The sequence below is a fragment of the Agelaius tricolor genome, unplaced genomic scaffold (genome assembly GCF_023055355.1).
Source record: "Agelaius tricolor isolate 1412-34295 unplaced genomic scaffold, bAgeTri1.0.p SCAF_11, whole genome shotgun sequence".
Taxonomy (NCBI): Eukaryota; Metazoa; Chordata; class Aves; order Passeriformes; family Icteridae; genus Agelaius; species Agelaius tricolor.
In genome coordinates, this window is record NW_027269271.1 from 1073749 (window position 1) to 1099538 (window position 25790).

A 25790-nucleotide genomic window follows, 5' to 3' on the forward strand; every position below is an offset into this window, starting at 1 on the left:
ATGTGGCTGAAATATGTTTCATCCAAGGCACTTAACTCCTTAGAGAAAGCTTTCTTTTAAACTAGAACTTCTTAGGCTATTCCTCTAAATTTAAAAACATCTGGTTTGGATGGAAGAATTTTAATTAACTCATGTATAAAATGCCAGCAAGGAATCTGATCTCCTGGTTTTGTTTGGTTTTCTGACACTGAGCAGTATGCATCAGCAGCTTGGCACTGTTTGCCTAATTTTCTCCTGGAATAGGTGAGACATTTTTAGGTTGATAGATGACAACAAACTTTAAATATCTCTAGCTCAACGCATCAAAAACGTGACTCAGAAGTAATGGCAATTTTCAAAAGTTTTATGCAGTTTTGGCTTTCCACTGAATTAATCTACTTTGCAGTTCTAAGTGCATTTAATGCCACTATTGGCTGCCTGAAATTTGTGATTTCTTGGTTCCTCTGTTTGCAAGCTACCAAACTTACAAGCACCCCTTTGTTAGTCTCTGCAGGGCAGTGTAAGTAGCAGCAGTAGCACCTGCTCAGGCTGCAAAGTGATATCTTCTCCTTGTTTGTCAGAAATCTGTCAGTCCAGATACCAGAGGGTAACCTGGCCGACCCTGGGACGACTGAGCACTGGGCAGGAGATGGTGGACCTCAGCCAAAGAGAGCTAAGGTAAGGAGCTCCAACACTTAAATACCATCTGAAACTGCTGGTGAGACAAGCATCTGCATTACCTTCCCTTGCTCAAAACCTCCCTTGGCCTAGGGATTGGTAATACATTATTAATGGTATCTGAGGAGCAAATCCTCAGGTTAACACTGCCACCACAGGCTGGTGGAGAAAGTCAGTACCTTCTGTTTCAGTGTCCCCTCCCTACAGCAGCAAGAGGGACAGGAAGGTTAATGGCATGTCTTGCAGTTCAGGCCTGGTAATGTATGGTGAGAGTATGAAAACAAGTAAATACAGACCACCATTAGCTTAAAAGAAAACAACCCCCCCTAAAACACCAAGAAAGCAAACAAAACACCAAAACACAACAAAAATCCCCACCCAAACCCTGAGAAACCCCACCAAAACTAAGAGCACCCCAAGAGCTTTGACTGTCGTTGGCCACTCTCCGGGTGTTTTGAAGCAGCTGCTTGTGTGTGTGCTCAGGCTGAGGACCAGGCCCTGCTGCCCGAAGGGGACGAGCAGATTGACCAGCGCCAGTGGACGCAGCAGCACCTGGAGGCGGCCGACGTCTGCGGCAGCACCTCCCTGGCCCTCACTCCCCCCCAGGCTGATCAGGAGGTGGATGTGCTGGATGTCAACGTCAGGGGGCCAGGTCAGTACTCAGAGTGTCTGTGTGTCCTGCCAGCCCGCCCTGTGTCCCGTGGCTGGGGCTGCTGGTGGTACAAATTAAATGGAGTATGCAGGAACAGCAGCATGATGCCCAAGGAAAGCACAGTGTGCACTGCTGGAAAGGTTAAACCATGGTCTGTAGCACATGGAATATCATGGAGCCAGGAGGAAAGGTTCACTTAGCAAGCACCTGTAGAATCTCATTTATAACAGTGTGTGCCTAAGTGATATTGTCAGAAATTCTGAATGCATAATTGTGCTGGAAATATCCCCCAGTTTCTCCAGTTGGTTCACTGCAGATATCCATGACAGACTTTTCTGAGGACCAACTTAGCAGATTTTATACCTGAGGTGTCTGTTATCAGTTGAGGAAGCAAGGATGGCCTTTTCCTGAATAAGATGACTTTTTGGCAGACAGTTTTACCCTCATTAGCAGTGTGTGAGGTGTCTGTCCTGAACAGAGCAGCAATGCAGCAAGATTGTTCATGATTTTTTTTTTTATTCCTTGATTTATATATTCAGCTTATGATGATCAAGTCATTGAATTCATAACAGAACTGTGGACTTGGAAGGTTTCTTTAACATGCAGGCAGGTTTGCTCTCTCTCAGTCCCAAATGAGTAGATGCCCTGGGAACCCTCTCCTGCTTTTATGAGTGTAGTGCTAAAGTTGTATAAGCTGGTAAGGGGCTGGGTGGGTCACCTAGTAAGAACTGATCTCTGGGCTCTGAGAGGAGCCAGTTGACCAAGGACTTTATTCTGGTTGGAAGAGCTGCAAACATGGCTCTTGTTCATATGCAGAGAGGTGATGCTGATGATATTGCTGCAATGCCTTTTTCTGCTGTGTTTTGTGGGAATATTTCCATGCAATTTAAGGATGACTGGGCCCATTCTCTCAGTTCCTTTCTATTGTCTTTTCTGCTCATTGACCCGTTAGCTCTCTTAAATGCAAAGGGAAGGAGGGATTTTTGTGTAATGAGTGTGAGAACATAAACCATCAGTTTCTGCCAAATTTAAGCTTTTCTTTATTTCCCCTATTGAAACTTCTAGCTGTGTGGCAGAGTAGAAGCTTTCCAAGTGCAGGCAATAATATTCTTAAGACTCCAGTTTATTTTCACGTTCACCCAAAGCTTTGTCCAACAACAGCAATGAAATAATTCTGACCTGTGAGTTGTTTTCCTGCCATCCAGATATAACTGTGAAGCTTGCAGCAAGCTGCTCTAAGTTATTTCTCTCTGTGGCATCAGAAGCAAGCAGCTGTCAGGGGAAAAATAATTTTAAAAGTCTGAGAGATGTTGGAATAAGGGGTTAGTAAGGAGGGGTAAGATTCCTCACAGTTAGTGTGGCTGTTTCTCTGCCCTGGCCACCCTCACTTTTGCAGGCAGTTGGAAAAAATGGGCCCTTCTGAGAGGTAGTTGCCCTCTGTCCCAAGAAGTCTGAGAAGTGGATTTCACACCCCAGTAATGCTTTGCTGCCCCTAAGTAATTACAAAGGGTGTTCAGGCTGACTGACTTGAGTACAGGTGTCTGGGCTGGAGCCACCTGAGGCTGGTGAGTTAGATCTTGGCTGCAGGTGCAGGTTGAACAGCAGAGATCTCTTCCTGAGAGGGGAGAAACACCTCAGTGTACCAAGGGTTTGTGCCCTCTCTTAACCCACACCTTCTGCAGTCCCTCATATCTAGGGGGATCCAAGATCTCCAGTGTCCTCCAGAAGCATTGCCTTGAGATTTTCCCTGTGGGTTCCTTATATCCCAGCTTTCAGTACCTTGTGCCTGACCTTCAGGAGTACCTGTCTGGTGAACTCCTGACTTTACTATCTCACTCTGCATTTTACATGTACTCAGGGGCTGTCCTACTGAAAGACAGCAAACAGAAGAGTGTTTATAAAATGCTGCCACCACCTTTGTCTCCCCACGCTATTCTTTTGCTGTGTCCCCCAGAGCAGTGAGGACATTCTTTTCACTGCAGTTATTGTGAGTGTGTAACCAGGGTAATGCAATTATAGGCATAACTAGTAACACCACCTATAATTGAAATTGATGAACTGTCTCTATTATATGCCCCTCTTTTTTTCAGTTACTGAAACTTCAGTGGTTTAGACTGGAATTTTCCATGCTGGATGTCTGCCTCCAGCGGGATGCTTTTGGGTTCTTTTCCAGCTTTTTGAGAGAACAAGCTGGAAGGGGGAAAAAAGACATTGTGTCCACAGCTTTTTTTTTTTTCTCTAGTAGTCCATCAAGCACTTAATTGTGACTGTCTAGCTGGATGTGCTTTTGCTAGCCTCATAAAACCAACCGTGTGTGGCCAACTTGCAAGGCTCTGAAAAGAGCTGCATGTACCTGAGAAACTCTGTGGATGGTGGCAACTAATTATTCCAGGGATTTAATGCAGGGCTGTCCCTGTGGAGAAGCTAGGCACGAACATCCAGGATAACTGCAGTGATTGAGCAAGCCAGACCTGGCCTGTGAGTGGTTTTTCCCAGGGCTGGGGTGCTGGGGGAAAGGAAAACTCCTTTCTGTGCTCTGTGTCTCTGCTCTTTGTGTTGTGGCAGTACGGAGGAGAGCACAGCCTGACTGGAATACTGAGGAGAGTTCATTTGGGACAAGGGAGCAGAGCCAGCAGCGGGAGGGAGCAGCACAAAGGGAGGTCCAGCTTTGGAGAGCAGCAGAGAGGGTCTGCAGACAGGGCTGGATCTTGGAACTGAACCCAGCACTTGGCTGCTGTCTGTCCAAAGCCTGGGGAAGGAAGGGAGGCTGTGTGTCCTGTGGTGGGGAGCCACTAGGAGGAGCGTGCAGGCTGCTGGAGCCGGGCAGAGCCTGCTCCTCCAGTGCCCCCACTGGAACCGCAGATTTCTAGAAAGTTTAGGGACTGTTCTAAAGCAGAGAGCCAGGAAGGCTCAGTGATCAGAAGCTGGGAATGGGAGCAGGGCATTAGAGCTGTGTGTGTGTTACTTCCACACACAGGAGGTATCACCTTGTTTATGTGCCCAGTGTGGCTCTGTGTTCTGTGACTGAGAGCTGTGCAGGCAGAGCAGCTGCTGTTTGTGCCCTGCTTGCCCATGGGATAAATCAGGTACTTGCTGAAATAGTTGTCTTGTATTTCTGCTGGTGGGCTCCAGTGGAGCAGTCAGCAGAGTGAGGTTCCCCTCTGCTGCCATCTCAGTCCCTCTTGCTTTCCAGGTGCCTCTGAAGGATGTGCAGGAAAGCATAAAATCAGCAAGGAAGCATCAGTGTCTACAGCTGCAGTTTTGAGGCTTTAGGGAATGTCACATAACATTCAGAGGTTGATGGAACTGGAGTACTTGGCATTTTTATGGGTTGCTGGAAAGATACGGAGATGTTTTACATCTTAATTATCCTGCATTGAGGAGGGTATAACAAGGGTGAAAAATCAGCAGCATGAGGTGGTCTTGCTGCACTGTCCTCTCTGATTGGCAGAGAGGGAGATTCATCAGAGGGGGAGCTAAGTTAAATTAGAGATTTGGAGGAGCCTTTTTCCTTCTACTGACAATGCAGTGAACCAGATCCTGGTTGGATAAGTGTGACTTTAGCCTTTGTGGGCATCCCATCACTAGAGGCTTGAGGAGAGTAAGACCAGTATCTCCGAAGTACTCAGAGTGTGTGAGAGTATTCATCCTGGGGCATTTGTCAGCTTTGAGTGCTCGACTCTTACAACTTCAGGATCTTTCTTGTGATAACCTTGATGTACATTTGAAGGCTTTAGTCTGAATTTCACTTCAGGTTAATATCTGAAGTGAATGTCACCTATGTCACCAATAATCAGTGGCTAGTTGTTGAATCATTTTTCCTTCAATTGTTTATTTTCCCCAGGGATGTGATTAGAACATCTGTGCAAAGTTACACTGAGTGGTCAAATTAATTTGAATTTTACAGCCCTTGCTTCTCTCAGCTAGCCTTTACTTTTTGTGGAAGTTTTACACTTCAGCAGCAAAGGTTTTTTGTTTTATGATGATCTTAGTCTTTAGAGGAATATCTTAAGTTCTGTTGGGTAGGTTGCAGTAGGTTGCAGTTCTGTTGCAGTAGGTTACTCGTGCTTGGAAGGAAGACAACTCGCTAACAGCGGGGCTTTAGGAAGAGGTCTGCATTAAAGTAACTGGAGGGACTGTCTGTAGCTCAGGAGGAAGGCTTGTAGGAAGGTTTCCATGCCTCTGCCAGGTTCCTGTATCCCCATCTCCCCCTCTGCAGACGGCTGCACCCCGCTGATGCTGGCATCTCTGCGTGCGGGCGGCTCTGACATCAGCGAGGATGACGAGGACGGGGAGGACTCCTCAGCAAACATCATCACAGACCTGATCTACCAGGGGGCCAACCTGCAGGCTCAGACAGACCGCACTGGGGAGATGGCCCTGCACCTGGCCGCCCGCTACTCCCGAGCCGACGCTGCCAAGCGGCTCCTGGATGCCGGGGCCGATGCCAATGCCCGGGACAACATGGGACGGACCCCTCTGCACGCGGCCGTGGCTGCTGACGCCCAGGGTGTCTTCCAGGTATGGCCACTGGAGAGCTCTGTGCTTATAGGAGCCTGTCCAAGCTGTGCTCTGCTCACTCACAACCCTGCTCTCATGCCTTTCACAGTGTGGTGGTGAGGCAGAGCTGTTTGACATCCAGTTTCCTTGGGTATTCACAGCTTGAAGAGCTCAGTGTGCATAAATCATCTGGCGTGTATTTATTTGGTCTGTTTGCCCCTGTCTTTCTGGGTCCTTGTATTTCAGTGCTCTGGCTGCTTTTTCATTGTAAAATTTCTCTTGAGATTCTGCCAAATCCTTAATTTTGGTCTGTAGTGGTATTGAAAAAACCCCATCTTCCCCTGTTGTCCAGATCCTGATCCGTAACAGAGTGACAGACCTGGATGCTCGGATGAACGATGGGACGACCCCGTTGATTCTGGCTGCACGTCTGGCTGTGGAAGGGATGGTGGCCGAGCTCATCAATTGCCAGGCTGATGTCAACGCCGTGGATGACCATGGTAATATGAACATCGTGTCCCAGGCTGGGCAAATATTTGCTGTGGTGTGAGCAGGGAGGGGTGGGTTCTGCTCTCCCAAAGTGGGAGCTCTGCATGAATTCCGTAGCTAAATCACACACTGGGCTCTCCTGCAAAGTCCTCCAGTGGTAATGAACTACAGGCTGCTGCACAGTGGCTTGGTTAAACAGTGCTGGAGGAGAAGTAAAATAGCTCCTTGGTTTGTTACTGATGTTGTTGTGTCTCCCTGCAGGCAAATCTGCTCTTCACTGGGCTGCAGCTGTCAACAACGTGGAAGCAACACTAGTACTGCTGAAAAATGGAGCCAACAGAGACATGCAGGATAACAAGGTACAGTGTGGCAGTGCTCAGCAAGCCTGTGCTTCCTATTTCAAACCATCTCTTTGCTGTTGGTAGTGAACTAAGTTCAGATTTTCTGAACTGGGTGCTTAGTGCAGGTCTTCCAAACCCAGACTGTGACTGGAGATCTCCCCAGGTGCTGGGTGTCTTACAGGGTTTCTGATATGGGAGAACAGTTCTCTTCCTTGTTTGGCCAAGTGCTGGGCATCAATGCTGTCCTGCTTTCCTTGCAGGGGAGGAATGCAAGACACAGTCAGTGCTGTGTGAGAGCAGCAGGTGAAGTGCTGCTGATGTCAAACAGCTGGATTCCAGTTAGCAGTTAGAAAAATACCTGGTGGCACAGCAGCAGTGGCATCCTGTGACATTTCCAGTGATCTCAGTGCAGGGTGGAGATGGGGGACAAGCTCCTCTGTTTGACAGACTGCACTGTGCAGATGTTCTGTAGCTTCACTATTAGTTTTTGCTGTGTCTTAGTCCTTGATTTATCTCCTCTGCCTAAAGCATCTTTTTTGGATTATTATGTATCACTCAGTCGATTTTAGAGCTACCAACAAGTTCTAGTTCCTTACTGGGCTGTTTTAGCCTTTTGTACCTTTCCCTCATAGGAGGCAAAGGAGAAAAGCACCAGGTGCTTTCATGGTTCCTCCAAGGATCCAGGGCACAATAGTGCCCTTCCTGGTGGGAAGGTTCAGCCTGTGCTCCACTGCTGTGTGTGAAATTATCTGTAATCTGCCTTTTTCAGTGGGCAGCTCTCAGGGTGGGTGGCTCTTGGAGACTGTTAATGTGACACTGCATTATGCAGTGCTTGCCAGTCTGCCACACCATAAGGGATTATGAGTTGTAAGTCAGTCCCCTCAAACTGAAGCTGCTAAAATATTTACTCTGTGTTTCCAGGAGGAGACTCCACTCTTCCTAGCTGCTCGTGAAGGCAGCTTTGAAGCAGCAAAAATCCTGCTGGACCATTTTGCCAACCGAGACATCACGGACCACATGGACCGGCTGCCGCGGGACGTGGCCCAGGACCGGATGCACCACGACATCGTGCAGCTCCTCAACGAGTACAACGTGGCCCACAGCCCTGCCGGGCACCCTGGGGCCATGCTAAACTCTGCTCTCTCCCCTGTCATCTGTGGCCCCAACAGGTCCTTCCTCAACCTGAAACACGCGTCACTAAGCAAGAAGTCACGAAAACCGAATGCCAAAGGCATGCCCACCAGCCTCACCAAAGATGCAAAGAGGAGGAGGAAGAAGTCCCTCAGCGAGGGGAAAGGGCAGTTTTCAGAGAGCTCCGTGACCCTGTCACCGGTGGATTCCCTGGAGTCTCCCCACGCTTTTGCATCTGAACCAACCTCCTCTCCTGTGATGCCGTCACCGGGGGTGCTGCACTCGTCGCCCAGCTCGCTGCTGACGGCTCCGTCGGTGCAGGCCACGCACACCATGTCCTTCTCCAACCTGCACGAGATGCAGCCCCTGGGCCGTGGCTCCGGCACGGTGCTGCCCTCCGTCAGCCAGCTGCTGTCTCAGCACAGAACCACCCCTCCCAACAGCGGGCTCGGCAGGCTGCGGCCAGGCAACGTCTCCAGCGAGTGGATGAACCGCATGGAGGTGAACGAGTCCCAGTACAACGAGATGTTCGGCATGGTGCCCCAGGTGATGCATTCCCACCCCAGCGTCTCTCAGCAGAGCGGCTTGGTTCAAGCGGACGCCAAGCACCTGGGGGTGTCCAGGGAGTCTTTGCCCCCCATCATGACTTTCCAGCTGGTTCCCAAGGGCAGCATAAACCAGCAAGCACTGCCGCAGCAGGCCCAGTCCAACTGTGCTCAGAACATGGCTGGCCCTCTTAGCTCCATGTACCAGATCCCAGATCTAGCCCAGCTGCCCAGCGCCTCATTCTCCATGGCTGCCATCCCTCAGCAGGATGGGCAGGTGGCTCAGACGGTCCTCCCGGCCTACCACCAGTTCCAGAGCTCGATGGGGAAGTACCCCACGCCTCCCTCCCAGCACAGCTGCTACTCCTCGGCCACAGAACGGACTCCTAGCCACAACCGGCACTTACAAGGGGAGCACCCGTACCTGACTCCGTCACCCGAATCTCCGGACCAGTGGTCGAGCTCTTCCCCCCACTCTGCCTCTGACTGGTCTGACGTGGCCACCAGTCCCAGCAACAACCAGCGTGGGCCAGCGGCCGCCCACATGCCGGAGCAGCAGCGGAACAACATGCAGGTGTACGCCTGAAGGCTGCCCACGGTGCAGCCCTACTAAAGCGGACTCCAGAACTCATGAAGGTCTTCCAGGATGGAAATGAAGAACCATTTTAGTATCCAAGAGTCTTAATGAGCCCAGGATGTTCTTTCATTGGAGGGACTGTGGTCGCTGTAGACTTGTATGCTTTCATGCTAAATGGAGAACTGTAGAAGCTGGTGATGGAGAAGACCAGCTGGGTCACTTCTGACCAACTGGATGTGACTGCTGTCTGCACTGGATTCTCCGGTCTGCTTTTAAACACGTTCCACCGTTGCTTTGGGGAGACAGCTCTTCAGCTTAGTACATCTTGTGGTCATTTCTCCAGAAATTTAGCCAAAACCAGCTTTGTATCCTTATTTTGTTACTCCTCCTGTTACCCACGTAACCTCTCTCTGAAGCACCTTCTACTAGTTCTCCTTGAGTTCAAGTTGCCTTGTCTTGACACAGCTCAGAGCTGCACCCACATTCCTAGCCCCCCTCCTTCCCTCGTCCACTCTTGCTCAGCAAGCGAGCCGGACCTCCCGAAACACCTGCAGGTCAAGTGACACCTCCTGTCACGCAGCTTCACCCTTTCCTCTTCAGGAATCTTTGCCTTGTAGAGACCCACTAACACCCCTTAGCATTCTCACTGCCTGCTCCCCAGGTATTATGAGATTATATATACATATAGTCTTTTTAGGTTGTTTGTTTTGTTACTTTCCCTCCCAAAAACGCTGGTCTGACCTGGTCTTCCCACCACAGTGGCCCATGGGCCCATCTCTTCCCTGAGACACCCCTGACCATTTTGACACACTACCTTCCCCGTGCCCCCATCCTGCCAGGACTGTCCATGACTGCCTCCATGGGCTCCCATGCCAGAAGAGATGCACTGCAACTGATACAGGATACAGGCCTTTTGGGATGAGCACGAGTGTTTCAAAAACTGGTAACACAAGCTATCAGCGTTCTTGCACAGTAGTCCCCTCCCCTCCATCCAAGGGTGGCTGTGTGTCCTGTCCTCCAGATACCATATGCTGCCTCTTTATGGTATTAGCAACAAGTGCCAAACATGTGGTTACATGTTTGCGGTGTGTGTCCTTCTGCGTCAGGAACGACATCCAGTCCTTTGAGAAGTGTCCCTTTTGCTGCAGCCCTGGGTCACAGCTGCCTGTCCTCCCCTTGCAGCGCACGGAGGCCGCAGCACTGACTGCCCCGCAGGCCTCCAGGAGCTGGGCTGTGGCAGCAGACCAAATAGCTCAGAAAGCATTGCCTCCTGCAGCTTGGTGCACAGCTCTGGGGCTGTCCTCTGCCCTCAGCTCCAGCCTGAGCGGAGATCCCCCAGCCCAGGTGGCCCCTGTGCTCTGTGGGACCATAGGGCCGCTCGTGGTGCGGCCGCCCCCATCGTTTGGAGCTGTGGCAGCCAGCTGGCACTGACCCTAGGCACACAGCCGCCCTTTCTGCTTTGTCCACAAGAGCAGTGCTTCTCCGAAGGGCTCCAGACCAGCCAGCAGCCGAAGTGAACATTGTGGGGATGGTTTGCTCCTACCTCTTCAGGGGAGTGCTGCAGACACGTCTTCCAAAGAGCTCGGGGTGCCGGCTGCTGCCAAAGGACTGAAGGCCGCTCCCCTGCGAGCCGCCATCCAACACTCTACCGTGTACAGTATTGTTTCTGCTCTTCCCTTCCATTCTAATCGAGAGTCAAACTTGCTTTGCTTTTTTTGTTTTGTTTTGTTTTCCAATTCTACCCAATGGTACATGAAGGCAGGGCCTCAGGAGGAGCTGGTTCCCGGGGCCGTAGCTTTGGGCTGAAGTTTTTAGTTTTTAGCTGTGTGTGGAGCTGCCACTTTTCCCGGCGCACACAGCATTCCCAGCACACTGGCTGCAGCGGGGCAGCTGACTCAGACCTCCAGGGGGTCTGTCCAGGTACACCTTTCACTGCAAATAATGAAGTGTTGCTACATCCATGCTAAAGAAACAAAGGGCTTTTGCTCATTAGCTCCAAATAACCAAGTGCCTTTTTATATATGTGGCTACCTTTTACATGATGAGTGCTTTCTGTGGAATGAAGCCAGTTCCGTGCCTGGCTGTTAATACAATGGCCCTCTGCCTTTCTTCTCTATTTTTTTTTTAACTACTTGTAAAGATAATATCTCCTTAAGGTGGTATTTTATCTCGTAAGTTGTAGAGTAACCATTCACGCTGCAGCATTTTCCTATATTAATAATGGAAAATATTTGCTTATTTTTACATTTTTTATAAAAGTCTTTTATGAAAATAGTTGCTGCCAAATGTATAAGCAATTTTTATCCCCAGAATAAAAAGTATGTGCCCAGTGTTTGTGTGCTGCTGTTTTAATTTTGTTTTCCTGGCTACTGTGGCACAGCCACTGGCTTATAAATGAATCAGGAGTGCTCTGTCTCAGCACCACATGAAGCCCACCACGTAGCTCCACCCAGGGGAGCTGGAAGCAGCCTGGTGTGGGTGTAGCAGGTGGATTTTGGGTCTCTTGGCTTGCTGGGAAGGGGGCAGTAAGCAGCAGCCAAGCAGCTGGGCATACTGGGAAGGATGGGGAGGGACTGGGATGGGTCCTTTCCTGGGCATTTTGGGTGAGAGCTCTTGTTCCTGTGGGAGCCAGGGAAGGCTTTTAGGAAGGTGCTGAGCGAGTGTGGGCTGGGCAGTGGGGCTGTGGATTCACTCACTCTCTCAGGTCCAGCTTGCTGCCCTTGGCTGTTTCCTGCCCTCTCAGTAGGGAAGAGGACCCTCATCCCTGGAGCTGGGGCTGCCTCCCTGGCTTTGTCTCAGCAGCTGATGCATGGAATCCTTAAGGCTGGAACTGGAACAGACCCCTAAAATCATCGAGTTCAACCTTTAACCTGGCACTGCTGTGTTCACCCCTTAACCATGTTCCCAAATGCCACATACAAATGGGTTTGGAGCATTCCAGGGATGGTGATTCCATCTCTTTCTGGGCAGCCTGATCCAATGCCTGACTGCCCTTTCATTGACAAAATTTTCCCTCGTATCCTGTCTAAACCTCCCGTGGTGCAACCTGAAGCCATTTCCTCTCATGCTATTGCTTCTTACCTGGGAGAAGAGGCCAACCCCCACCTGTCTACTGCCTCCTCTCAGGTTGTTGTAGAGAGTGATAAGGTCCCCCCTGAGCCTCCATTTCTGCTAAGAGCATGAAGATGTGTGATTCTCCAGCCCCTGAAACGGGGAATCACCCCTCCTCTGTGCTGGTCTCAGGCTTGGAGAGTTTGACTTGAGCAATCAGAAAACAATAGCAATAGCTGCTGAGCTGTGTTTGCAGCACAGAGGTGCCACTGAAGCCTTGGGCTGTCCTGGTGCTCACCTGGCTCTTCTCCACCTCTTGTTGTGGACTCAGATGGAGCCAGTAGCTGAGTTACGGTGCTGAGCTGGGGTAAAGTTGCTGGGGGCATTTTAAGGGTTTAATATTCAAACAGTGCAGCTCCTTTATCTCCTGGTAGAGCCAGCTGGGCGAGTCCAAACCTCCGGGAGGCATTCATCCACGTTCTCCCACAGCTTGCACATCTGTGCCAAAGTTTAGCAAGCTCTGCTGAGCCCCTGGCACAGCAGCATCGAGCTCCCTGGTGCTCAGGCTGAGACTTGAAGCTGTCTGCTGGGGCTGCTCCTGCCTCCTCCCCAGCCCAGCATGGCCAGGGGCTTGTGGAAACTTGCTGTGCTGCATCCAAACTGAACCATCCAGGCAGGGAGCTGCCACGTCCCTTATCTCACTGAGGAGTAGTGGAGGAGCCTCAGGCTCTTGGGGGGAGATTTTTCTCTGTTTTTCCATAAATCAAGGGTGGAGTCCTGTTTTCTGGGGAGTTGCTGTGTTTGCAGGGTTTTGCCGTTGATCGCAGCAGCTGATGTGTGGCAGGTTGTTTCTTTCAGAAGTAATAGCAGGCAGCAGCTGTGTTTGGACACGAGGAGATCTCACCCCAGAGGATGCCTAGCAAGCAGCAGCAGCTCTATCCCGCTGTGTGGGTGAAGGAGAAGGGCCTCATCCTCCTCCCTTCCCGGGGCAGAAGCCAGACCTGCCCCTGCATGCCGACAGGGAGCTGCTCCCTGTGGTTGTAGCAGCGTTCACTGGCTGCATATTTCAGCAAATGCTGCAGCAGAGGAGAGCCCGTGGCAGTCCCTGGGCTGTGCAAGGCTTGAGCCTGACACAAAGCTCTCCATGTGGGGGGAAGCAGGGCTCAGCCCTGGGTCTGGATCCTCTGCAGGTCACACTAATGCTGCTGAGCAGCAGGCCCTCAAGGGGGGGAGCTCCCCTCCTTCCCACCAGCCTCCACCAAGGGTTTTGGGGAGGGAGAGCCAGGCATTGGCCGGAGCTGGCAGCAGCAGGATGATCTTTCAAAGCCGCTCTGGTCCATCAGGACCCAGCAAAGTGACGCTGCAGAGCAGCGTGGTGGCAGCAGGAACGTGGAGAACTCCACAGGTGCAGAGGGCACCCGGGGCGAGGAGCAAGGACCGTGGCAGAGAGGCCTGTGCCAGACCTTGCCGAAGGGCTCCAGCTGCTGGGCCCGGAGCTCATCCCCGTGGCTCCATGCCGACAGCCGCCTCCCCCGGGCTGGGGCTGCAGGGAGCCGCCGGGGCAGCGGGGGCTCTGCTGCGGGAGCGGCCCCTTCCTCCCGGAGGGACACACAGGGACGAGGGCTTGCGTCACGGCCGGGCCCGAGGGCTGGGCATCCTCCCCGCTATCTGATGGCACCTCCAGCCCCCGGCTGCAGGCTGTTCCCACATCCTGGCGTCCCATCCTGCTCGCAAACATCCCCCGGCAGTTCAAACAAGGGCGGTGTGGGGGTGACGCATGGCACAGCCGGGCAGGGTGCGAGGCTCGGCCGGGTGCCATCCCCTGGTTGGGGACACGGGCAGTGTCAGGGGGTCGGACCCACGGCAGGGTCCCGCTGGTGGCAGGGATGCCCTGCCCGGGATCGGGGATCACCCCCGGGGCTCACCCCCGCCAGCCCTCGGGCGAGGCAGGGCTGGCCCAGCGGGCATCCCTGCCAGGTGCCAGGCTGCTCGGGGCTGGAAGATTGTATCTGTATCACGGGAGCAATTAATGGTGATTGCAGGGGATTTATTGACCAACTAGGACAGGTTCTTCCTGTCTGTTTCTGGAGATATGTTAAATGCAAACAGACTGGAGATCTGGGCAATTTTCCAGCAAAGTGGGGGGGGGGGATGGAGGGAGGTCAGCAGTAATATTTTTATGGTGAGAATCACCTGAGTAGGGCAAACAGATGCGGGTGAGCACCAGGCTATAAAGGGCAGCTCCCCTCCTCTCCCGTCCCGGTGACTCGCCACAAGCCGCTATTCCTCACCATCCGGACAACAGGTGAGGAAGAGGAGCCTCGCAAGGCAGCTGGGGCCTCGGGATGCTCAGAGCTGGCTCACGGGCAAACAGGAGCTGGTGCCTGTCCCTGGCTGCTCCCGCGGGAGCCGAGCTCTGCTCTCGCTGGATGGGGCAGGCTATGATGCTGCATTTTTCAGCCCTGCGTTGACTTTTGTCGCTGCTTCTTTGAGGGGAAGACGAGCTGAATCTGCAAATCGGCCCCGGTGCCCAGGGATTAGCCCAGATAAAGGGGAACTGCGCTGATGTGGCCGATTTGCCTCTCCAGCCTGGGCAGCGCTACGAGCGCAGGGCGTGCAAACGCCGCCGTGCACGCAGTGCCTGCAGCCCCACCTGTGCCACTGCCTGGCTGGGGTCCCGTGTCCGCCACAGCGCCCTCCCCTTGTCCCCACAGAGCAGCTGGGCTCTCCCGGGTGTCTCCTGCCGAGTCTGGGACTGCTGGGGCCAGGACAATCTGCTGCCAGTGTGGGCTGGGGACTCCCAGCCATGCCTGGGGCACGGAGTGCAGAAATGGGGCAGTGCCCTGTGCCGGGGGGCAGACAGGGAGCCACAGCCTGTCATCTCCTCCGGGCAGCCCAAAGGGGCCAGGCGGGCGGGTTTGCACTCTCTGAGCACGGGTAGCATCCTCTGTCCCCAGGGGACCCTGTGTGACCCTCCCGAGCCTTTACAGGAAGCAAGGAGGATGGCGGCTGCGGCCAGACTCGCCCTCCTGCTGCTGGGCTGCGCGGGGCTCCTGCGGCCGGTCGGTGAGTGCCAGGGCTCGGGGGGCAGGGGGAAGCCCCGCTCCTCTCCAGGCAGTGGTGCCGGCTGTCCTCATCCCTGCCCGCCGCTCTCCCCAAGCAGGCGGCAGGTACATAGGCTACTGCCCCGACGGCTGGTCCTACTACCTGCTCAGCTGCTTCAAATACTTCCCCGAGCCCCGGAGCTGGGACGAGGCTGAGGTAAGCGCAGCGGGGTACACAGGGGAACAGGGCCCCCCCCGTCTCCCCGAGGCGCCCCGGCACTGACATCTCTCCCCGCAGAGTCGGTGCCAGGACGTCGAGAAAGGCGCCCACCTGGCGTGGGTGGAGAATGCCCACGAGGCAGCCACCATGCGGAGAATCATCTCCTACTACCAGAGTGTGCAGCCCGTCTGGATTGGACTGCAAAAGAGCAAAGAGGTGAGGTGTGGGCGGCAGGGCTGATGGGGGCCTGGGGGACAGCAGGGCCGTGCCTCTGAACCCCCCTCGCCCTGCACAGAGCCAGGCCTGGCAGTGGACGAGTGGGAAGGAGTACAGTGCCACCAGGGAGGTGCCCGGGAACGGTGCCCGCGGGGGGAGCTGCGCCGCGCTGACCCATCACAGCGGTGAGTGCCCGGTCCCTGCACCCACCCCAGCGCCCGGGCTGGCGGCACTGCCCTGCCCCGTCCTCCTGCCGGTCCCCATCCCCTCCAGGGTTGCGGTGGCCACAGCTGGTCCCGTCCTCGCCGTGGCCCCGCCAGCCCCCTGCCTGTCTCTCCCGCAGATTTTGCCGTGTGGTCCAGCGCCGACTGCTCCCGGCAGCATCACTTCATCTGCAAGTTCAACCCCTTGCACTGAGCACAGCCCTGGCCCGCGGCGGACCCCGCGCTGGCGGAGTTCCTCCCGTGCCACCTCCGTGTCTCTCCCCGCAACTCCTATAAATGCATCTTATAAAAAAAGAAGCATGCAAGTGCTGTGTGAGCCTGGTGCTGGTGCAAAGCCCTGGGCTGCTCCGTGAGAGAGAGAGAGACGGGCTCTGCCCCGGCTCCCCGAGCTTCCCGGCTTCCAGAGGCTTCTGCTCTGCCGGTGCGGGCAGAGCTGCTCGGGGATGAGTCCCCTGGAGCTGCGGGGACCATCGCTCTCCTGACTGAGCACTCGCGTTTGCTCATACCAGCCCTCGGGTGCCAAACACCACGGGCGTCCCTGGGGAGCAGGTGGGGGGACAGGAGTGTCCCCAGAGTGCAGACACAGAGACCTGGGACACAGATGTGGGTGGGGACAGGAGCTGTGATGGGTGTGCAGGCATGGGGACAGGTGGTCCCCCAGGTGCAGACAGCTCCACAGGGATCCGGGGCCTGCAACACGGCCCCATGGCCATGTTGACAGCAGCACCGGGACCAAAGGTCCCTTTTGTGCCACTGTTATCTGGCCACGGGCATCACGTGGCTGTTTGCTCTGCTGCTTTGAAGATGGCTCTGCCCCCACCCAGCTCATGGGTTTTTGCCCCTCCAGAGCTGCGGCACGTGTCAGGAGTGGATGGTGCCGGCCCCAGAGCCCGGCCGCCCTCTGCTCCCTGCCCGGGCCCGCGGGGGCGGCGGGGAGGCCGCGCAGTGACCACAGCGAGCCCGGCACCGGAGCTCCCCTGCCCCAGGGCAGCCGGGGCTGCGGGACAGCCCGTGCCCCTGCTCAGCCCCGGCTCCGGCTCCGTGTCCCCGGGTTTTGGGGCATACGAGACGGAGACACCTCGCAGGCTCCCCCCTCTGAAGCTGCGCTGCCCCTGCTGCGTTGGCTGGCGCTCGGTGACCTTTGAGCGCCAGGGTCCGGCAGGCTGATAAAGGCCGGGAGGGCTGTGCCGAGCTGCCCACGCAGTTTATAAAAGCACTACGCAAGGCCCATCCCGCTGTCCACCTGTCCGGCCGGCCGTCCCTCTGTCCGCGCAGCGGCCGGGGTGAAGATGCTGCGCTTGGTCGGGCGCACCGCACGTTGCTGGGGGGCGAGGTGGGCACTGCCCGGGCCGGAGCGGGCACCCCGGGGCACCCAGCACCCCGCGGCCTGGCAGAGGGCATGGTGAGCACCCATGTGGATCGGGGGGCTGGAGACACAACCAGGGTAGGGCTGGGGAGCTGGCTGAGCTCTTAAACCTTGCTGGGCAAGGGGAGCCTCTCCCTCCTCCCTGCAGCACTGCAGGCACAAGGAGCTACCAGCGATCTGGGGTGCTCCCAGCCTGGGCCGCTCGCTGGTGGCATCTCTGCAGGGCCACCCTCTGTGCCCAAGGCTGCCACGGGATTGCTGCCACTCGTTCTGTCCCACAGCCTCTCCAGTGCTGCTGGGACAGGTGCCTGGCCCAAGGACGTGGGCATCCTGGCCCTGGAGGTGTACTTCCCTGCCCAGTACGTGGATCAGGAGGAGCTGGAGAGGTTTGATGGCGTGGAGGCCGGCAAGTACACACGGGGCCTGGGCCAGAAGCAGATGGGCTTCTGTGCTGCCCACGAGGACATCAACTCCCTGTGCCTGACCGTGGTGCAGCGGCTGGTGGAGCGCGGGCGCCTCTCCTGGGACGCCATCGGCCGCCTGGAGGTGGGCACCGAGACCGTCATCGACAAATCCAAGGCTGTCAAGACCGTCCTCATGCAACTTTTCCATGACTCTGGCAACACTGATGTGGAGGGCATTGACACCACCAACGCCTGCTACGGGGGCACAGCCTCGCTCTTCAATGCAGCTGCCTGGGTGGAGTCCAGTGCCTGGGATGGTGAGTACAGGCAGGGCCATGCCGTGGGGCTGGGCACTGGGTGGGTGCCGTGGAAAAGGGAAGGAGGCAGGAGGTGGCCTGAAACCCAAAGATGCTCCAACTGCAAAGGGAGCCACTGCACCTCCAGGCTCTCCATCACCCCTGATTCTTGCCCATCTTGGTGCGACACACAAGATGGGAACACAAAAGGGCCATGGGATGGAGGCTTCTACTCTCTGGTGGCCCTGCCAGTCGCTCTGTCCTCCCCCAGGTCGCTATGCCGTGGTGGTGTGTGGGGACATCGCCGTCTACGCCACGGGGAACGCGCGGCCCACGGGAGGTGCCGGTGCCATCGCCATGCTGGTGGGACCCAACGCCCCGCTGGTGCTGGAGAGAGGTCAGTGCCATGAGGCCCTGGGGGTGGCGAGCCGATGGGTGCTGTCCCTGGGGGCCGTGCATCTATGTCCCAGCCCTGGGCAGAGCTGCTCAGCCAGACCCTGCTGGGTATTCCAGGATGCTGGCTAGCCACATCCCTGTGAGCACCATGGAGTGACTCAGGGAGGCTGCTCCAGGATTCCAGGGATGGCACAGCAGGCAGCACCCCTGGGTGTTTGCCACCGCGTTGGGGTCTCCCCATGCTCTCTGACAGCTGGCTCTCCCCGTGCCCCCAGGCCTGCGTGGAACCCACATGGAGCACGCCTACGACTTCTACAAGCCCAATCTCTCCTCTGAGTACCCAGTGGTGGACGGGCAGCTTTCCATCCAGTGCTACCTGCGGGCGCTGGACCGCTGCTACGCCGTGTACCGACGGAAGGCACAGACCCAGTGGCAGCAGGGTGAGTGGCAGCGCCCCTGAGGTGCCCAGCACAGCCCCCTGCATACTGATGGCCCCGTGTTGCCTCCCAGCTGGCATCCAGAGGCCCTTCACCCTCGATGACTTCAAGTACATCATCTTCCACTCGCCCTTCTGCAAGCTGGTGCAGAAGTCGGTGGGGCGGCTGCTGCTGAATGACTTCTTGGCCTGCCCCAACCCTGACACAGCCTCCGGCCTCTACAAGGGGCTGCAGTCCTTCCGGTGGGTCCCTGTGCTCTGTCCCCATCCCCCAGCCCAGCCAGGCATGTGCTGCTCTGGGGTTCCAGCTGGTCTCTCTCTGGGCAGTGGTGTGAAGCTGGAGGACACCTACACCAGCAAGGAGGTGGAGAAGGCATTCCAGGCTGCCAGCCAGGACATCTTCAACCAGAAGACGAAGCCCTCCCTGCTCCTCTCTTCCCGCAACGGCAACATGTACACACCATCCATGTATGGCTGCCTGGCCTCCCTCCTGTCCCAGTGAGTCCCCCAAAACGCTGGCTTGGGGAGAGGGAGGAGGTGATTTTGGGGAGGGCACTCCCTGTCTGGATAGAGGAGCAGAAGTCATCTCCCAGCCCTCATCTCTCCCTGCCTCAACAGGACCTGATCCTTTCATTGCACACAACCCCCAGTGTGGATGCATCCTGCTCCAGGCCATTTCCCTGCCAGACTTTTCGTCCCAGCTTGCTGGATCTGGGCCAGTGCCTAAAGTCCCTCTGTCATCACTGGGAGGAGGAAAACCTCCCAGTGGAAAACCTTCCCAGAGGGGAATGTTGTCATGCCCAGTAGAATGAGTGACCCCATGAGAAAGGAGTCATGGGAACAGATAGGCTCTGAGGGGAACAAAAGCCTTGTCCTGGGGCTCCCTGGCACCACCACACTCCAGGGCTACGCTCCCTCAGAAATGTGGCCCCAAGGATCTGCCTGCCTACAAAGCAGGCAGCCCCCTACACTGCTGCCACAGCCCTGTATCCCCATCTCCCCCTCAGCCCAAATGTCCTGTAACCCCCTCACCTCTTGCTTCAGGTGCTCAGCACGGGACCTGGCCGGCTCCCGGATCGGTGCCTTCTCCTACGGCTCAGGACTGGCAGCCAGCATGTTCTCCTTCCGTGTCTCGCAGGATGCAGCCCCAGGTGGGCCCCAGGGGACAGGGAGGCTGGGGAAGGGAGGGCGGCATGGGGCTGTCAGTGCTGCCATCTCACACACGGGGTGCCCCTTGCAGGCTCCCCCCTGGACAAGCTGGTGTCCAGCCTGGCTGACCTGCCCGCTCGCCTGGACGCCCGCAAGCGCGTGGCCCCGCAGGACTTTGCCGAGATCATGAAGCGGCGGGAGGAAACCCATCACTTGGGTGAGTGGGGCTGGGGGATGTGAGCCTGCCCTGCTGGGACCCCACAGCACCCCTGAGCACCACTGCCCTCTCCCTGCAGCCGACCACGCTCCCCACGGCTCCCAGGCGGATCTCTTCCCCGGAACCTGGTACCTGACCCGGGTGGATTCCAAGTACCGCCGCGAATATGCCAGGAAGCCCATCTAGAGTGGGATCACCAGAGTGGTGAGCCCTGGGGAGGGGGATGCTCTCTTTCCCCCTGTTCATTCCCCGCATCTGGGGCTGGTCTGTGTGGGAAAGTTCCCTTTGTATGGAGGGGAATGGCCAGCAGTGGCTCAGGCCCCAGAGCTGCTGGAGATGGCAGCAATCTTCTGCAAACACCTGGGCAGTGCAAGGGAATAAAGGTGTGGATGGGAGGGGGCAGCAGCCCAGCTCTGGCTCCTAGTCTTGAATCGTCTCCTCCCACCCCCGGTCCTTCCCAATTAACAACCACCAGGTCTGGATCACAGCTGCTTAGGGGATTTGTTCCATGGCCACCTACCCTGTTAGACATGGGAGTTTGCCCTGACAGCCTGGGACTCAAGTAAGCCTCAGCCTCCCAGTCACCAGTTTATGGGGGCAAGATGGCATTTTCCTCATGATGTCATTAAACTGAAACCTCCTCATGGTAAAACCCGTGGGCAGGAGGGCACAGGCAACACAGTGGCTCACAGGGGGGCTCGTGCCCCTTGCAGTGCTGCTCTCTGGGCCATGTCCCATCACGGGACTGTGGCCAGACAAGACCTCAGCAACCACAGGAACCTTTGCACCCTTCAGCAAACAGCAGCAGGGCCAGGGAGCAGCAGGGGCAGGAGGGAGGGGGTTTGGGGTTGAGGACAAAGGACCACACAAGGCACCGCATGCTCTCTCCTTCTAGACCCTTTATTGAATATGGGGCCACCCCAAACCCACTGTGGGGCTCAGGGGTGGCCATGTGCAATGCTTCCCCCGCTGGGGAGGGCCCAGATGCTGTGGCTGTGGGGAGAGTCCTGGTCGGCAGTCAGGGTCTACGGCAGGTGGAGCGGGAAGATTTCTGTGACCCGTGGCTTTAGCTCCCCGAGGCTGGGCAGGGGGGCTGAGAGCCCCACAACGCTCCACTGCTCCCCTGCCACCGTGCTGGAGCTGTGGTAGGACAGGAGCTGGGCCCCTGCCTTGCTCAGCAGCCCTGGAGGGGAGCACAGGAATGAGGGATCACAGGCTGCCCCACTGCCCCAGCACCCAGCAGGGAGCTGAGCCTCTGCTCACCCTAACCCCCTGGCTCAGAGGTCCGTGATGCCATTTCTTCCTCCAGCCCAAGTCCTTTGCTCAACATCACACAACCCCCGGCCCAAACCCTCCATCCATCCATCCATCCATCCATCCATCCATCCATCCATCCATCCATCCATCCATCCAGGCACCATCTGCTGCAGCAGGGGCGCAGCTCTAGGTCAGGTGTGGGGGTTCCCCAGGCTGTCCCTGCAGCTCAGGGCTGGCACAGGCACTCACCGGTCAGCGTGGCCAGAGCACTGCTGTCAGAGGCTTTGGCTCTGTAGATGAGGAGAGGGCCGGACAGTGGGGCTGGCAGCTTGAAGGTGGCCCCATTGATCTGCCGCAGGACTGGGGTGCTGCCCTGCACTGTCCCTGTCACCTGGTGTGGGGTGCCCTGCAGGGACACCTGCACCAGCCCCGTGCTGCTGTCGGGCTCGGGGGCCACATCGCTGTGGGTGGTTGTGACCTGCCAGGGAGACACAGCCACTCAGTGCCCAGATCCTCGTGTGGCTGGGGCAGGGAAGGGATGTCCTTGGGAGCATCCCAGGGAACACCCAGCCTCAGTGCTGCATTAGCAGCACGGTAGGGTGTCCCAAGGTTCACACTGCTTGCTGGGGAAGGCACACCAGGCTGGGCTGCAGAGCCCAGGTGTCCACGCACCTTCAGCCCAGCCTCCTGGGCCAGCAGCGTGGCATTCACCAGGGTCACCTCCTTCTGTGTCCCTCCAGCCAGCATGCCCGCGGCCACAGCAGGTGTCAGGTAACTCCCAGCCTCCTTCAGGGGTGTCCCTGGGATGCAGGGAGGAGGCGTGCATGAGCCAGCAGCAGAGAGGTCAGGCCTGCAGTGGAGTGGCCAGCCTGGGGCTGGTCCTTCCACTCACCCAAATCCATCCACACACCCATCCCTGCACACTCTAGGGCTCCAATCTCACTGTTAATCACCTTCCTGTCTATCTGTTCTCTTGCCTGCCCATTGTAGTCCCCACACCCAGGCTCACCTAGGGTGCAGACCTGCATGCTGCCCTGCATTTGCTTGCCCACTGTGCACAGCACTGTGCCCAGGGCCCTGGCCAGGGCGATCCAGGGCTTGGTCTGGGGTGAAAAAGCCTTGCTGAGAGCCTGCCCATTAACCTGCAGGAGAGAGTGAGCAGTGAGAACCTGCCAGAGATCCCTCATGGAGCACTGTTCCCAGTGCCCCCATGGGTTACAGCTAGGGTAGCTGAGGCACGGAGCTCAGGTGCTGCAGGGCACTCACGACGCCGGTTAGCCCCTTCCCCGTGGCCATGTCCACAATCTGCATGGCGATTTCCTTGCCACAGCGGCTCTGTGCCTCCCGTGTACTGGCACCCAGGTGTGGGCAGGAGATGACGTTGGGGTGGTTCACCAGGTCACGGTCCTTTGGGGGCTCCTGCAGACACAGTTCCATCCTGCCATCAGCTCCCAGCACCCACCTGGGAGCTCGGAGCAGGGGGCATTTACCTCACCTCCTTTGCAAGGAGAGAAGCTGAGGGCTGTTCCTGGTCCCAGCCCCACAGGGTTTGCTAGGCTGCTTTGGGCAAAATTAAGGTGGTGCTGGGAGAGAGCCATGCTCAGGAGGTCCCCACAGCCCCACTCACCTGTGTGAAGACATCAAGGGCAGCTCCACCACACTGCCCTGACTGCAGCGCCCGCAGCAGTGCGCCCTCGTCCACGATGCCACCGCGGGCACAGTTCACCACCTGCACGCCACGGCGGCACTTGGCGAAGGTGCTGTCGTTCAGGAGCCCTGCAGAAGGAGGGCTGTGAGCAGAAGGGGGCTGCCCCAGCTCTCCCCAAACCTCCCTGTGACTGTGACCATGCCTGCTCCATACCCGTGGTGGAGGGCAGCAGCGGCGTGTGCACCGTGATGAAGTCGCAGCGGGGCCAGATCTGCTCCAGTGGCAGCTGCTCCACACCAAAGGTGGCTGAGACATCGGGGGTGATGATGGGGTCGTAGCCGATGGTCTGAGGCAGAGCAGGCACTCACTCTTACAGCCTGGCACGGTGGCTCTGGCCAGGTGAGGAAGGTCGATGCTCCCCAGCGTTCCTCCCTGCCCCATCTCCTCACCTTCATGCCAAAAGCCTGCATGCGAGTGGCCACCTCCCTGCCGATGCGTCCCAGCCCCAGCACGGCCAGCGTCTTCCCGTTCAGCTCCATGCCCATGTACTGGGGAGTACAGGGAGAGTGAGCGAGCACACCCCACACGGACACCCCCACCCAGAGGTGCTTCACTGCCTCCTACCTTCTTACGGTCCCACTTGCCCTCCTTCATGGAGGCAGCTGCCTGCGGGATCTGCCTAAAAGGGAGGCGGTGGTCAGTGTGGGGTAGGGGGCTGTAGGACACACCTGTCTGCATCCTGCCTTGTGCTCACCTGGCCAGACACAGGATCATCCCACAGGTGAGCTCGGCGGCGCTGAGGCTGTTCCCAGTGGGTGTGCTGGGGATGGAGAGGGGTGTCACTGGTGTGAGTCCCCCGGGCTGACAGGGATCTGTGCCCCATGAGGATGGAGGCACATAGGGAGCTGCCAGGGGCGCCATGGGTGGGGAGGGCACCCTACTGAACTCTCCCCGGCCTCCCCAGGATCACGGGCACGGATGTCCCCACACTCCTGCTCTTACTTCATGACCAGGACGCCTTTCCTGGTGGCTGCCTCCACGTCCACATTATCCACGCCGGTGCCAGCTCTGCCCACCACCTGCAGCCTCTCTGCCGCCTCCAGCACCTCGGCCGTGACTTTGGTGGCCGAGCGGACGATGAGCCCATCGCAGTCCTAAGGGGTGACAGACACGGCGAGTGGGACCAGGATCGGGGCCATTGCCCCGGGTGGGTGACGGGACGGGGACAGCCGCCGCCGGGGTCCGGGACCGGCCGTGCGAAACCGGCCGCGCTCTTGCATCAGACGGGAGGCGGGGAGCGGTCGAAGGGGTCCGCTGCCACCCGGGACCGCCGGCCTGCAGCTGTGCCCACCCAGCCACGCACTCACCCACACAGCCACGCGTGGGTGCAGCCCTGCCTCACCCGGATCTCCCGCAGCAGCTCCTCCTTGCTCAGCCCGGGCTTCTCCTGCACGCGGAGCCCGCCGGCCTGCAGGATCTCCCGGCAGCAGGGGTCCAGGCTCTCGCTGATCAGCACTTTCTGCAGCTTGCCCAGGGCCATGGCGGGAGCGGGGCGGCGGCACGGGGAGGGACGAGACGGGACGGGGGTGCCGGCTCTCTCCGCACGCCACCGAGAGGCTGCTGCTGCCCCTCCGCCGCGCTAAAAGAGCTGCGAGCGGTCACGTTTTTCGGGCTCATTGGGTCCCGTCTCCATAATCCCACCTCCTTCCCTTCCCCTCCCCGCCCCAGCCCGCCCGGTCCCCCCCTCATCCCCCCCGCCCCCGGGGGGAGGGAAGGAGGGAGGAGGCGAGGGGTGCGGGGCCAGGTCTGGGCCGGGTCCCCCAGCAGACCCAGAGAAAAGGAAGGAGGGGCCCTGCCAGGACCCCGTGGGTCAGGGAGCCACGAAAACCGGGGCCAGCCTGTCCCGACCCTGCCTCAGTTTCTCCGTCCCGCATGACAGCTCGGTAAGGCAGGAGGGGGACGGCAGTGGCAGCCGCGATGGCGTGGGTGGCTGGGGGTGCCGCTGGCAGGGAGCAGCCCAGCCCATGGCGAGCCCAGACACGGCCTCCCCAGCTCGCCCAGGAATGGGGGTTCCCCAGACCCCACAGCTCAGAGGTGAGGCAGTGCCGCGGCCCCGGCCCACCCCCGACTTGGTGCCTGCTGTTGAGCAATGCCCCTGATAAGGGGCCGGGGACGTGGGCCAGCCCTGGCCCGTGGCTCCCAATGCCGTGGGGTGCACGGGAGCCACCCAGCAAACGCCCTCCATGCGGCAAGAGCCAGGTGGCCGCGTCCAGTGACCTCGCACGGGGCGGGGGAGGTGCTGGCCCTGAGACACGATGGGGAGGGGGCCGGAGACCGGGCGTGTGGATGGCCAGACCCTCACCGGGCACCCGGACCCGACACACCCCAGATTCTGCCTATGGAGAGCAGGGGCTGGTCGTGCTTTCCAACACTTTCCACGAATGGGAAGTGGGCAGAACCCACCCAGCGCTGCCAAGCCAGGTCCTAATGGGGGTGGGCCCGTCCCCAGGCTCTCCGTGCCCCTCTGCTGCCCTGTGTGCGACCTGGTGGCCCCGGAGGCTGTCAAACCAAGCAGAGCCCAAGTGACGGACCTGTCCCAGCAGACAGGAGGTGGCCAGAGTTGGATGAGTGTCCTCCACAGGCAGCGCCGCCGAGGTGGGAGAGCCCAGCGCTTTGTAGAGCCTGGAGCTGCGCACAGCCTGGCACCACCCAGGGCCGGTGCTGCCCTGCAGCCACGGCCGGGAACATCCGTGACGCCAGAGCGGGGAAAGTCCAGGGCGGCCGGCGCGGGGTGAGAGATGCGGTCAAGGGCAGCGGCTGGTGAAACCTGCAGCGATCCCGGGACGGCCCCTCGGCAGGGAACTGTGACCCGGGCACCGCCACAGGGCAGCCTCGCCACGGCCTCCCGGGTGGCGTGGGCTGGGGACCCCCGCCCTGCGGGACCCGCTGCGGCTGGGACACGGCCCCGCAGCCC

The 25790-nt window shown here is 57.9% G+C and overlaps 4 protein-coding genes across 4 annotated transcripts in view; 3 read left to right on the forward strand and 1 right to left on the reverse strand.

Annotated features, from left to right (window-relative positions):
- Positions 1 to 11222, forward strand: part of NOTCH2 (notch receptor 2) — an 89718-nt gene extending 78496 nt beyond the window's left edge. Inside the window, exons 28-33 of the mRNA XM_071435719.1 lie at positions 561 to 657; positions 1141 to 1309; positions 5529 to 5830; positions 6162 to 6309; positions 6560 to 6657; positions 7561 to 11222. Coding sequence (XP_071291820.1) covers positions 561 to 657; positions 1141 to 1309; positions 5529 to 5830; positions 6162 to 6309; positions 6560 to 6657; positions 7561 to 8901 — 2155 coding nt within the window. The 3' untranslated portion in view covers positions 8902 to 11222. The remainder of the gene's footprint in view (positions 1 to 560; positions 658 to 1140; positions 1310 to 5528; positions 5831 to 6161; positions 6310 to 6559; positions 6658 to 7560) is intronic.
- A 2392-nt stretch (positions 11223 to 13614) lies between these two features.
- Positions 13615 to 15840, forward strand: REG4 (regenerating family member 4). The gene is given in 9 exon segments (XM_071435604.1): positions 13615 to 13661; positions 13663 to 13710; positions 14155 to 14185; positions 14188 to 14248; positions 14938 to 15009; positions 15107 to 15204; positions 15286 to 15423; positions 15503 to 15608; positions 15767 to 15840. Coding segments are annotated over 9 exon segments (675 nt in total).
- Positions 15841 to 16918: 1078 nt separating this feature from the next.
- Positions 16919 to 20288, forward strand: HMGCS2 (3-hydroxy-3-methylglutaryl-CoA synthase 2). Its single transcript, XM_071435605.1, has 9 exons — positions 16919 to 17049; positions 17295 to 17734; positions 17985 to 18110; positions 18385 to 18549; positions 18620 to 18788; positions 18873 to 19043; positions 19590 to 19696; positions 19786 to 19911; positions 19991 to 20288. The coding sequence occupies exons 1-9, from the start codon at positions 16937 to 16939 to the stop codon at positions 20095 to 20097; spliced, it is 1524 nt and encodes a 507-aa protein (XP_071291706.1). The 5' UTR covers positions 16919 to 16936; the 3' UTR covers positions 20098 to 20288.
- Positions 20289 to 20795: 507 nt separating this feature from the next.
- PHGDH (phosphoglycerate dehydrogenase) lies at positions 20796 to 24466 on the reverse strand. The gene is made up of 12 exons (XM_071435722.1): positions 24219 to 24466; positions 23819 to 23970; positions 23571 to 23636; positions 23441 to 23495; positions 23266 to 23364; positions 23030 to 23162; positions 22796 to 22944; positions 22435 to 22587; positions 22178 to 22310; positions 21841 to 21968; positions 21418 to 21646; positions 20796 to 21094 (listed from the first exon to the last, which is right to left on the reverse strand). Exons 1-12 carry the CDS (start codon positions 24354 to 24356, stop codon positions 20937 to 20939), a joined length of 1593 nt encoding a protein of 530 aa, XP_071291823.1. The 5' UTR covers positions 24357 to 24466; the 3' UTR covers positions 20796 to 20936.
- Between the last annotated feature and the right edge of the window lie 1324 nt (positions 24467 to 25790).

Coding starts and splice junctions, on each gene's coding strand:
- HMGCS2 (XM_071435605.1), top strand. CDS start 16,937: ATGCTGCGCTTGGTCGGGCGCACCGCACGTTGCTGGGGGGCGAGGTGG. Junction 18,789..18,872: donor AAGGGGCTGCAGTCCTTCCG/GTGGGTCCCTGT, acceptor CTCTCTGGGCAG/TGGTGTGAAGCTGGAGGACA. Junction 19,912..19,990: donor GGAGGAAACCCATCACTTGG/GTGAGTGGGGCT, acceptor CTCTCCCTGCAG/CCGACCACGCTCCCCACGGC.
- PHGDH (XM_071435722.1), bottom strand. CDS start 24,356: ATGGCCCTGGGCAAGCTGCAGAAAGTGCTGATCAGCGAGAGCCTGGAC. Junction 23,163..23,265: donor TGCAGGCTTTTGGCATGAAG/GTGAGGAGATGG, acceptor GCTCTGCCTCAG/ACCATCGGCTACGACCCCAT. Junction 21,969..22,177: donor CATGCAGGTCTGCACCCTAG/GTGAGCCTGGGT, acceptor CCTGCATCCCAG/GGACACCCCTGAAGGAGGCT.